Source organism: Salmo salar, chromosome ssa14 (genome assembly GCF_905237065.1).
Source record: "Salmo salar chromosome ssa14, Ssal_v3.1, whole genome shotgun sequence".
NCBI classification, from domain to species: Eukaryota; Metazoa; Chordata; class Actinopteri; order Salmoniformes; family Salmonidae; genus Salmo; species Salmo salar.
In genome coordinates this window covers 33,012,794-33,026,565 of record NC_059455.1, presented here as the reverse complement: position 1 = coordinate 33,026,565, position 13,772 = coordinate 33,012,794, and the positions used below count along the sequence as shown (strand labels likewise).

The 13,772-nt window shown below is 42.1% G+C and overlaps 1 protein-coding gene across 1 annotated transcript in view; it reads left to right on the top strand.

Moving 5' to 3' along the window:
• Positions 1-903: 903 nt before the first annotated feature.
• Positions 904-13,772, top strand: part of egfra (epidermal growth factor receptor a (erythroblastic leukemia viral (v-erb-b) oncogene homolog, avian)) — a 73,293-nt gene continuing 60,424 nt past the window's right edge. Inside the window, exon 1 of the mRNA XM_014140535.2 lies at positions 904-1,160. Within this exon, the coding sequence (XP_013996010.1) occupies positions 1,073-1,160 (88 nt within the window). The 5' untranslated portion in view covers positions 904-1,072. The remainder of the gene's footprint in view (positions 1,161-13,772) is intronic.

Here is a 13,772-nt window from a genome sequence, read left to right as displayed (position 1 = left end):
CCCAGAACGGGGTCAATACGGACTGTGTAAAAAGAAAAGAAAAATGGATTCCTTTTTCCTAAGAAACAGTTGCAACACGTCCACATTCTCAAAATAGCATAAAAAATAAAACCCTACTGTACCTATGTCTTTAGCCAAGCACTCTGTGAGGAGAGTAGACATGGTAATAACTTCACCGATACACATGATATCCTCTTCCTCCTCTGTTCAGCAACCAAAGACAATTTGCAGAGCCATTAGATTCCAGCATAATGAGATAACGACCGATGTGACAAATGTTTTCTATCACTCCTGTCCCCATAGAGTCTGCTCTGTGTACAGAAACACACACACACACACACACACACACACACACACACACACACACACACACACACACACACAGCTCTGTGTACAGCAACACAAACATCTCTGGCTCGGCGGCCATTTAGATCCCTTTGACCAGGCTGACCTTCTGTCAACAATTGTCTGCACATGCTATTAATTGCCCATTAACTTGTCAGCCCCTGACGGTGTTACTCTAATCAGTTGTTTGTTTTATGTTCAAAAAGTAAGTGAGGAATGGTTATAATGGTTATGCTATGGTTTTAGTCAGAGTAACACTTCCTATGAATACCCTCTTCATAATGCATTAGAAGAAGAACATGTATGCCTCTATTTAACTAAAGGCTTATGCATGTAAATTGTAGTTAACTATTTATATAGTCTATCAAATTAATTATGTCTTCTGTATTTTCGTTAATCATGCAAATTACATTAGAATACGTAACTTCATATAGAAAAATTGAAAAAGGACCCTTTGTAATTTCTTATCTGGTGACCTGAGAGGATGCATGAGAATTTACACCAATGGTCCTCCCTACTGATGACGTCAGAAATCCCTTCTGTTTCTCTCGCTTTCCTTCGAACGTCTCGCACTGTTGAGAAATACAGGAGGAGAAGGAGCTGTCAAACATACAAGTAAAGAAAAGTCCTTCAGTTGACGCCACCTCACAGTTTTAATGTAAAGTTAGTTGGATTTTATGCATAATTAGTATGGACTGACACGTTTTCATACATTCGGGGAGGAAGAATGAATACGACAAATACCATGGCTACACAGTTTCAAATCTGGATCATTTTCACCTCTTTGATCTCCTATGCTTTGCCGGAAAAGAAAGGTAAGACAAAGAAATATCATGTGCTTATATTCGTCTATTTTAGTGAACATTTTTGGAATCCTAGTTGCATTTCTTTAGATTGTCAACGAAAGTTCAGGCATTTCACTACCGCGAGCGTAAAACACTTTCAAGATTTAGAAACTCCAGACAACCAGCATGGGAAAGAATCCAGTAACCTTAGTGAAGAAGTCTTGCTGGTTATTACTTGTCTGGGACTATGTAGCCCACATGTAAAAAAATTGTTCACTCAAGGTATATTATGATTGCCTACATTTATAGAAAGTTCGATGATAGACTTTCATAGTAGGTACTGTTTGAGGTGCCAAGGAACACATACATGGACCAATAGACCACTACAGCGTAACTACAGTACGCATCCCATGCGAAACGAAGAACTTATGCTATGTTCATAACCAAGTGGGAAGGTGGTATTTACCATATACGAATTGGAAAAATCCACTTGAAAGCCCATCTAACTGGTAATTACTAGGTCTATCATCCCTGAGCTCCGACTTCGCCCACATGTTGACCTCTGATGTCACCTACTAAGGAAATGACATCAGTAACAGCATTTTCAGCAGTTAAATGCAACAACATGATTTATAAAAAACAATCTATTCATATGTTTATTGAACACTAATATCTTTACAAGCATGTACTTTTAGTGTATGGTTGACGCAGCTTGTTGGCCAATGAGTTCAAAGCATGTGAATGCATCCAACTGGTCTTTAAACCTTGACAACTGGTAATTACCACCTTCCTGCTTGGTTAGGAATGCAGCATTAGGCAACGCACCAGAATATTCCAGCCATTGATGATGCCCTGGAAAGGGAGGAGAGTTGTTTTGCAATGACTTCCACTGTATCACATTTTACATTGTAACATATACTACATGACCAAAAGTATGTGGACACCCGCTTGTCGAACATCTCATTCCAAAATCATGGGTATTAATATGGAGTTAATCCCTCCTTTGCTGCTTATAACAGCCTCCATTCTTCTAGGAAGGCTTTCCACTAGATGTTGGAACATTGCTGTGGGGACTTGCTTACATTCAGCCACAAAAGCATTAGTGAGGTTGGGCACTGATGTTGGGCAGTTAGGCCTGGCTCACAATTGGTGTTCCAATTCCTCCCAAAGGTGTTCGATGGGGTTGAGGTCAGGGCTCTGTGCAGGCCAGTCAAGTTCTTCCACACCGATTTCGACAAACCATATCTGTGTGGACCTCGCTCTGTGCACGGGGGCATTTTCATGCTGAAACTATAAAGGGCCTTCTCCAAACTGTTGCGACAAAGTTGGAAGCGCAGAATCGTCTAGAATGTCATTGTATGCTGTATGTAGCATTAACAATTCCCTTCACTGGAATTAAGGGGCCTAGCCCGAACCATGAAAAACAGTCCCAGACCATTAATCCTCCTCCACCAAACTTTACAGTTGGCACTATGCATTGGGGCAGCTAGGGTTGGCATCCGCCAAACCCAGATTAGTCCGTCGGACTGCCAGATGGTGAAGCGTGATTTAACACTCCAGAGAGTGCGTTTCCACTGCTCCAGAGTCCAATGGTGGCAAGCTTTACACCACTCCAGCCGACGCTTGGCATTGCACATGGTGATCTTAGGCTTGTGTGCGGCTACTCGGCCATGGAAACCCGTTTCATGAAGCTCCCTAAGAACAGTTATTGTGCTGTCGTTGCTTCCAGAGGCAGTTTTGAACTCGGTGGTGAGTGTTGCAACCGAGGACAGACAATTTTTACATGCTTCAGCACCTGGCGGTCCCGTTCTGTGAGCTTGTGTGGCCTACCACTTCGCGGCTGAGCCATTGCAGCTCCTAGAGGTTTCCACTTCACAATAACAGCACTTACAGTTGACCGGGGCAGCTCTAGCAGGGCATACATTTGACGAACTGACATCCTAGGACGGTGCCACGTTGAAAGTCACTGAGCTCTTCAGAAAGACCATTCTATTGCCAATGTTTGTCTATGGAGATTACATGGCTGTGTGCTCAACTTTGTACACCTGCCAGCAACTGGTGTGGCTAAAATAGCCAAATCCACTCATTTGAAGGGGTGTCCACATACTTTTGTATATATAGTGTATGTTGGAGAATAATTTTTGTACATACTTAATTGACAGGTGTTTTATTTTCTTTGAATATGCCAGTATGCCACTCACTTTACCTGCTGGATGATTTGTGTATTAGCTTTGAGAAACTCCAGGTGGTGATTGTCCGCTTTACTTGGTCAGTTGCCATTGTCCACTCTTCTCTCCTGTTCTTTGGGACTTCATATTTTAGACTTGACGTTAACATAGTTTTCTTATCCTGGGGTGTTTTTTGCTCTCGCTACTATGTGCTTTTGACACCTCAAATGCATTTAAACCAGAGTCAACCAGGAGCCTATAAGAACAACATCCAGTGAAGTACATGTTGTCCCTCAGCTGACAAGAAGGCAAATTGATTATTTTGTGGTGGCAATATCGTGGAAAAAATCTTTATTGAGATCAAAACATTTATGTTTCATTTGAGTCATGTTGGGTAGCTTGCGGATGTTGTTATTTAGAGCGATTTACAATAAGTGCACTCAAACTAGGAGGCCAAAAACATGGTTCCTGACTAGCTCCAATTGCAACGGGTTTCATCTGCTGGTTCTATTAAGTTTAGGGCTGGGAATTGTCAGGAACCTCACGGTACGATATTATCACGATACTTGGGTGCCGATACAATATGTATTGCGATTCAAAAATGTGATTTAAAATAATTTTAAATATTTAAACTTCATTTTTTTTGCGATTCGATGTTTTAAACATATTGCTCACCATATGTCTGCCTCAGAGCGACGAGAGAACATGAGAAAACGAGTTTTGATCAGCCAGGGAAATAAAAGTGCTAAAAACAAATTGGCTCTCTATTTAAAAAGAAGATGGAGAACACGCTATGGAGGAAAAACACCCCCCCATCACTAATTAAGATACGATCCTTTCCCAGTCCTAGCCGGTGTTCACAGAATCATAACAAGGCAGGCGTGTTTGTGAGCCAAAAGACAGATTTCCTAAATATTTCAGAGCAGCTAAACAAACCGGACAGCGCACATTGGCCCACTGTTGTGAAAGGACCCTAAATAAGGCTTTTAGAGAGCCAATAAAAAGAGAGGGAAGCAAAGAAATAGTCACTGGACTGGAGAATTTGTCTTTTTAAGTTTCAGTACATAGAAAATCCTGCCATATGCTTTAAGAGGACGAAGGCAAAAATGTTTTTGTTGTTTTGCCACGGGCTGTGACAGATGTTTCTTTTACTCGCAACTTTTTCATGACACACACTCACAGTTCCCAAAATATTCAAGCCAGAATGAACATGGTGCCAAATTACAGTATGTAATAGTCTGTTACTTTTACATAATTCTCCTCATTTTGGCTGATGTCAAAACAACAATCTGAAACGTTTCAGTATGTCTTATAAAAGTAGCTGAGAGGTTCGGATTGCTGAGTGTTTGTGGATACACATAAAGTGATATGAGTTACTCAGTAAAGAGAGAAGATGTCAAGAATGTCACAATATGTTAATGAGGTTCAGGTTGTGCCTTGTCTTTCCCATTCAACTCATCTTTTGAAAAGTACTCTAAACTAGTGGCTTTTTCTAGAATTCAAGAGATTATTCTATTTCTCTCCTGGGGCTAAATGTCAGTGTTGAACTGGTGGGAGAATAACACTAACAAACCTCCACAGTACTGTTCTTCCTAAATTAGTGACAACAAGAGCTGAAAGTCCTGCCTGAGTTTGCACTGGGGATCTGAACATATTTAGTAGATGTGGTTATCCTGTATGCATGGGGATGACATCAAGGCGAGGCAGTGGGCTAATGTGCTCCCTATCCCCTCTTTGAGATGAATGGGAGATTTGACAATGCATTTAGCAACAATTACCCATCTCCCACAGGAAGGAGGCCATGTCAATTCTTTTTATTTATTTTTTATTTTATTGAACCTTTATTTAACTAGGCAAGTCAGTTAAGAACAAATTCTTATTTACAATGACGGCCTACCCCGGCTAAACCCTCCCGTAACCAGGACGACGCTGTCCCAATGGTGCGCTGCCCTATGGGACTCCTGATCACGGCCGGTTGTGATACAGCCCGGGATCGAACCAGGGTCTGTAGTGACGCCTCTAGCATTAGAACGCTGTGCCACTCGGGAGGTCAAAGCGTTCTGCCAGTCCTACTGTGACAGCCTGGGCCCAGCACCCCATTTAGTGCTGCTGGTGGTGGGATTTAGGTACAACTAGTGTTGAGAGATCTTCCAATGTTTATTTCTGCAAGTTGGTGCTAACCTGGTCCCAGATCTGTTTGCACTGTCTTGCCAATGCCATTGCTGTCATTGTCATTCCAAACAGACTAAGTTGGCGCAGAGTTTCCCCTAGATAGTTTTTCACTGGCGGGGTCCCTAAATCAATATCCATGGACTCTAGTCAAGGGCCTGCCTACAATATTTGGTAAAAAAATTCATCTGGGAGCTCACCTGATGTTTCTTCCTGCACGTCATTGGTATCAATGATGATAAACTGTTATCTTCTGAGAGGACGCTAATATAACCCAGATAATTATCCTCATCATCCACCCAGAAGCAATCACTCCAGCAATTATACATTACTGGGCTCGAATGCATTTCAGTCAATGTGTCTTCCAGTGGATCTCTATTTGGAGAACTCGGAGATGGTTGAGACGGTTCTTGTTGCAGTCACCCCAAAATTCCTGTTTTTGATAGGTAGAGATGACACATCGAATTTGCAGATGGCTGACATTTGTTCCTTATTGCAGGCAGTCCTAAAAATTCCTCCCATCTTTTTGATGTGTCATCTCATCACATCTCTCCCCATGCCAAGCTGTCAGAGGGAGAAGAGATATGGAGTAGGAAGAGGTCGCCTCAGGTCCTTTCTATCTGTCTCTGTGGGTCTAGAGATAATAAAAGATTACCTGTGACAGATCAGTCTAATCATAGGGACATGTTCGCAGCTAAATCCTTAATCCCCATCACCACACCAGGCTGCCTGCGAAGCAAGGCCTGGCCTGCGTGGGCACAATCTACCTAGCCCGCTTATATCAATACGCTGCAATATTCTGCTATTCCCAGTTAATAGATGACTGGAGCTCTTGTATGATGGTAGGTCTGGGTGAGTGAGAGCATGTGAGATGTGTAGGTATATGTCCAGTGAAAGTGCCACAGCCAAACTGCTATCTTTTAATGAAGCTGTGTGAATAGTATCATATATTCAGACTCATGTATCTCCCCTATTCTTGTATAAGAGAATATTACATATTGGCACAGCAGGTGCTGGAGGTCAAATATTATGTTCAGGTCTGACCTGAAAACAAAGTGGAGCGAGCTTTCAGGTCGCGCGCCCCAACCACAACAGTACACTAGACTTGACCCTCGTTCTGAACAGCCATACTTCTTTATTACTCAAAAGAAAAGAAAAACATCAACCAACCAGTGGAAGCGATAGGAACTGCAAGCAAGTGCCTTAGAAATCTAGATCCACATAGAAAACCCATTGAAAACACTGTCACCTCAACAACAACAACAAAAATTCCTGGATGGTTTGTCCTCGGGGTTTCGCCTGCCAAATAAGTTCTGTTATACTCACAGACATAATTCTAACAGTTTTAGAAACTTTAGAGTATTTGCTATCCAAATCTACCAATTATATGCATATCCTAGCTTCTGGACCTGAGTAGCAGGCAGTTTACTTTGGGCACGCTTTTCATCCAGACGTGAAAATACCGCCCCCTAGCCCGAAGAGGTTAAATTTTTTTTTTAAATAACAGGATATTCGGCTAATCGCTCAGCACAATCATAAGCTGAAGCTATAGGAGCCCATTGTTATTCTTGAGTTCCGTTATGTCATTAGGACACCATTAATACCAGCTTGTTATCATTAATCTGGCTTCTGTTCATGTTTGCTGTCATGGAAATGAATCAATATGTGTCATGATAAGCAGTTCTTGTGCTGTTAGGCATACTAGATGGTCAATAGTGATGGAAAGTATTGATCAGTCCCTATCTCACACAGAAAGACACACTTACAGTTGATTATCAATAAACACACTGTTTGTATCCCTAGGTAGACTACTGTGTCATCACCAATGCAGAATCCTGAAGATATGCATGGGAAAAGTGACTTTGTCTGCATGTAGTTACTCATTGAGCTTATTTCTTTGTTTGTGGTAACAGAGTCATGGAGTTCTTTTTTAGCCTTTCCATGATCCAGTGGGTCACCTGTGGCTGTGTGAGAGGCTCCAGTGGAAAGAGACGCATGAATTTTGTCTGGAAAAACTAGCTAAAGGTCCTGCTGTTATCTTACCATCTCAACAGGTGCAGCCAATCTGGTGTACCAGGAAAACAGCCCACTGTTCACTTGAATTCTTTGACCCCCTCCCCCCTTATAATTACTGCACTCAAGCCATATTTTACCAATAACAAAGTTTATCAGTTAATACAGATTGTGAATTGAATGTTGTCTTCCACATAACCAAAATCACTCCCAATATCCATTAATACAACACACAGATAACTTACAATATTTGTATATGTTGTTGCATGATTTATAAATGTACCATATTCGGTAACAGTAGGCCTGCATCAATATACAGCAGCAACCAGCTATTCAAATATTGAACAGTAATAATGGCACAAACATCGGCAGTTGTTCCTCCGTGTTGTAAAAGAGACAAGACCAGAGCCATAAGTGCAAAAGGAGTTGTATGTCAATAAAACCATATTGATGACAGCTAATTGAAAAAGACACTTCTAGTTTCCAAGCTTGGTTTTTGTCTGCTTGGTTGGCTGAAAGGACTGAAATAGTTTATGCAAACAGAAGTAGTACGTAAAGATGGAAAGTGGCAAATAAATGCATTTTCCATCGTGGCTTAGGCCTATCCTGTGGGTCTCTCACCCTCTCTTTCTCTCTGTCCCTCTCTCGCTCTTTCTCGTCTTGACTCATCTCACTGCTAAACCGTGGTCTTCAGCAGATAAGTGACTCATATTTCTTCTCTTGTGACCAAAAAGGAAGATCTGATCACCTAAAAACAATGCATATTTTCCTGACAGTGGCTTGCAAAGGATATGCATTTTCATACCTTTTTTGTTATTGTGCATATTAATTTGAACATGGTTATACAAATTATAGGTCGACCGATTATGATTTTTCAACGTCGATACCGATTATTGGAGGACCAAAAAAACCCGATACCGATTAATCGGCCGATTTTTTTTATATATATATATTTGCAACAATGACAATTACAACAATACTGAATGAACACTTTTATTTTAACTTAATACATCAAGAAAATCTATTTAGTCTCAAATAAATAATGAAACATGTTCAATTTGGTTGAAATAATGCAAAAACACAGTGTTGGAGAAGAAAGTAAAAGTGCAATATGTGCCATGTAAGAAAGCTAACGTTTAAGTTCCTTGCTCAGAACATGAGAACATATGAAAGCTGGTGGTTCCTTTTAACATGAGTCTTCAATATTCCCAGGTAAGAAGTTTTAGGTTGTAGTTATTATAGGACTATTTCTCTCTATACCATTTGTATTTCATATACCTTTGACTATTGGATGTTCTTATAGGCACTATAGTATTGCCAGCCTAATCTCGGGAGTTGATAGGCCTGAAGTCATAAACAGCGCAATGCTTGAAGCACAGCGAAGAGCTGCTGGCAAATGCAGGAAAGTGCTGTTTGAATGAATGCTTACGAGCCTGGTGCTGCCTACCACTGCTCAGTCAGACTGCTCTATCAAATCATAGACTTAATTATAATATAATAAACACACAGAAATACGAGCCTTAGGTCATTTAATATGGTCAAATCCGGAAACTATCATTTCGAAAACAAAATGTTTATTATTTTAGTGAAATACGGAACCGTTACGTATTTTATCTAATGGGTGGCATCCCTAAGTCTAAATATTGCTGTTACATTGCACAACCTTCAACGTTATGTCATAATTATGTACAATTACGGCAAATGAATTACGGTCTTTGTTAGGAAGAAATGGTCTTCACACAGTTCACTACGAGCCAGGCAGCCCCAAACTGCTGCATATACCCTAACTCTGCTTGCACAGAACGCAAGAGAAGTGACACAATATTCCTAGTTAAAAAAAAATTATGTTAGCAGGCAATATTAACTAAATATGCAGGTTTAAAAATATATACATGTGTATTGATTTTAAGAAAGGCATTGATGTTTATGGTTAGGTACACATTGGTGCAACGACAGTGCTTTTTTTGCGAATGCACTTGTTAAATCATCACCCGTTTGGCGAAGTAGGCTGTGATTCGATGATAAATTAACAGATACCGCATCGATTATATGCAACGCAGGACAAGCTAGATAAACTAGTAATATCATCAACCATGTGTAGTTAACTAGTGATTATGTTAAGATTGATTGATTGTTTTTTATAAGATAAGTTTAATGCTAGCTAGCAACTTACCTTGGCTCTTGCTGCACTCGCATAAAAGGTAGTCAGCCTGCCACGCAGTCTCCTCGTGGAGTGCAATGTAATCGGCCATAATCGGTGTAAAAATATGCTGATTACCGATTGTTATGAAAACTTGAAATCGGCCCTAATTAATCGGCCATTCCGATTAATCAGTCGCCCTCTAATACAAATTATGTGTGTTGTTGACAGATGACAGAGAGATAGACAAGATGAACAGGTCAAGGAGAGAATCATGATCATAGAATACAAACATGAAAATCAAAGATGCACAAATTTCAGAAAGACAGGGTCAGATTTTTTTGTCTTGCGAACACCAGCCTCTCTACGTGGGTTGCGTATCAGCCAGGCTACATATTCTTGACTTTATGTTTGGAACATTTCAATATCCTTGCCATTCCACAGTTGCCTATCATAGTCAGTAAACCATATCACATTTCGATACCACAGTCTGGAATTTCTAATTTTCTCATCAGTCTGGAATTTGTAATTTTCTCATCACTCTAGGTGGCAACTTTAGTTACAAGCCTACTCTTGGGTCTTTAACCAGAACATTTTTGTTCAATATGGCTTGCACAAAAAGGGAATCCCCCACTGGGAAGAGAACAATGGCTCCACAAACCAAACAAAGTGGTTGGTGGTTGTTTGATTTCAATAATGGGTGCGCTTTCCTAATACCATTTAGTGTGTTCCTGTGTAGTCCTGCCATCGGTCTAATAAACTACATGGTTATATGAAATCTCTAAATGAATCTCATGTTTGTCATTCATTTTTCATGTTTGTGATGGGTCCTATCATGACCTGCTCCATTAGTTCACATAGCCTACAGTGCATTTGGAAAGTATTCAGACCCCCTGACTTTTTCCACGTAATGACAAAGCAAAAACACGTTTTTTTGAAATTTTTGCACAGCTATTTTCAGGTCTCTCCAGAGCTGTTTGATCGGGTTCAAGTCCGGGCTCTGGCTGGGCCACTCAAGGACATTGAGTCGTTGTCCTGTTGGAAGGTGAACCTTCACCCCAGTCTGAGGTCCTGAGCGCTCTAGAGCAGGTTTTCATCAAGGATCTTTGTACTTTGCTCCGTTCATCTTTCCCTCGATCCTGACTAGTCTCCCCGTCGCTGCTGCTGAAAAACATCCCCACAGCATGATGCTGCCACTACCATGCTTCACCGCAGGGATCGTACCAGGTTTCTTCCAGATGTGACGCTTGGCATTCAGGCCAAAGAGTTCAATCTTGGTTTCCTCAGACCAGAGAATCTCTTTTCTCATAGTCTGAGAGTCCTTTAGGTTCCTTTTGGCAAACTCCAAGCGGGCTGTCATGTGCCTTTTACTGAGGAGTGGATTCCGTCTGTCCACTCAACCATAAAGGCCTGATTGGTGGAGGGCTGCAGAGATGGTTGTCCTTCTGGAAGCTTCTCCCATCACCACAGAGGAACTCTGGAGCTCTGTCAGAGTGACCATTTGGTTCTTGGTCACCTCCCTGACCAAGGCCCTTCTCCCCCGATTGCTCAGTTTGGCCTGGCGGTCAGCTCTAGGAAGAGTCTTGGCGGTTCCAAACTTCTTCCATTTAAGAATGATGGAGGCCACTGTGTTCTTGGGGACCTTCAATGCTGCAGACATTTTTTTGTACCCGTCCCCAATCTGGACCCTCTCTTCCTAAAATTATCTGCCAAAATTGTTGCAACCCCTATTACTAGCTTGTTCAACCTCTCTTTCGTATCGTCTGAGATCCCCAAAGATTGGAAAGCTGCCAGGGTCATCCCCCTCTTCAAAGGGAGAGACACTCTAGATCCAAATTGCTACAGACCTATATCCGTCCTGCCCTGCCTTTCTAAAGTCTTCTAAAGCCAAGTTAGCAAACAGATCACCGACCATTTCGAATCCCACCGAACCTTCTCCGCTATGCAATCTGGTTTCAGATCTGGTCACGGGTGCACCTCAGCCACGCTCAAGGTCCTAAACGATATCATAACCGCCATCGATAAGAGACAATACTGTGCAGCTGTATTCATCGACCTGGCCAAGGCTTTCGACTCTGTCAATCACCATATTCTTATCGGCAGACTCAACAGCCTTGGTTTCTCAAATGTCTGTCTCGCCTGTTTCACCAACTACTTCTCTGACCGAGTTCAGTGTGTCAAATCGGAGGGCCTGTTGTCCGGACCTCTGGTAGTCTCTATGGGGATGCCACAGGGTTCAATTCTCGGGCGGACTCTTTTCTCTGCATACATCAATGATGTCGCTCTTGCTGCTGGTGATTCTCTGATCCACCTCTACGCAGACGACAGCATTCTGTATACTTCTGTCCTTTCTTTGGACACTGTGTTAACTAACCTCCAGACGAGCTTCAATGCCATACAACTCTCCTTCCGTGGCCTCCAACTGCTCTTAAATGCAAGCAAAACTAAATGCATGCTCTTCAACTGATCGCTGCCTACACCTACCCACCCGTCCAGCATCACTACTCTGGACGGTTCTGACTTAGAATATATGGACAACTACAAATACCTAGGTGTCTGGGTTAGACTGTAAACTCTCCATCCAGACTCACATTAAGCATCTCCAATCCAAAATTAAATCTAGAATCGGCTTCCTATTTCGCAGCAAAGCATCTTTCACTCATGCTGCCAAACATACCCTAGTAAAACGGACTATTCTACTGATCCTTGACTTCAGTGATGTAATTTACAAAATAGCTTCCCAACACTCTACTCAGCAAACTGGATGCAGTCTATCACAGTGCCATCCGTTTTGTCACCAAAGCCCCATATACTACCCACCACTGCGACCTGTATCCTCTCGTTGGCTGGCCCTCGCTTCATATTCGTCGCCAAACCCACTGGCTCCAGGTCATCTATAAGTCTTTGCTAGGTAAAGCCCCACCTTATCTCAGCTCACTGATCACCATAGCAGAACCCACCAGCAGCACGCACTCCAGTAGGTATTTTTCACTAGTCACCCCCAAAGCGAATTCCTTCTTCGGCTGCCTTTCCTCCCAGTTCTGTGCAGCCAATGACTGGAACGAACTGCAAAAATCACTGAAGCTGGAGACTCATATCTCCCTCACTAGCTTTAAGCACCAGCTGTCATAGCAGCTCACAATTCACTGTACCTGTACATAGCCAATCTGTAAATAGCCTATCCAACTACCTCATCACCATATTGTTATTTATTTTTCTCCTTTGCACCCCAGTACCGCTACTTGCACACTCATCTTCTGCACATCTATCACCCCAGTGTTTAATTTGCCATACTGTAATAATTTCGCCACTGTGGCCTATTTATTGCCTCACCCCCCTTATCCTACCTCATTTGCAAACACTGTATTTAGACTTTCTCTATTGTATTATTGACTGTATGTTTGTTTATTCCATGTGTAACTCTGTGTTGTTGTTTGTGTCGCACTGCTTTGCTTTATCATGGCCAGGTCGCAGTTGTAAATGAGAACTTGTTCTCAACTAGCCTACCTGGTTAAATAAAGGTGAAAAAATATAAACTCACATAACTGGGAATATAGATATGAATCTGTTGGTCACAGATACCTTAAAAAAAAGGTAGGAGCGTGGATCAGAAAACCAGTTGGTATCTGGTGTGACCACCATTTGCCTCATGCAGCTTGACACAAACCTCCTTCACATAGAGCTTTATCAGGATGTTGATTGTGTGGCCTGTGGAATGTTGTCCCAATCTTCAATAGCTGTGCGAAGTTACTGGATATTTGCGGGAACTGGAACACACTGTCGTACACATTGACCCAGAGCCTCCCAAACTTGCTCAATGGGTGATATGTCTGGTGAGTATGCAGGCCATGATAGAACTCCGCTTCCAGGAATTGTGTACAGATCTTTGCGACATGATGCTGTGTATTTTCATGCTGCAACATGAGGTGATGGCAGCGGATGAATGGCATGACAAGGCCTCAGGATCTTGTCACGTTATCCCTGTATATTCAAATGTGTTCATTGTCCGTAGCTTATGCCTGCCCATACCATAACCCCACCGCCACCATGGGGCACTCTGTTCACAAAGTTGACATCAGCAAACAGCTCGCCCACACAACTCCAGCTGTCTGCGGTTGTGAGGCCAGTTGGACGTACTGCCAAATTGTCTAA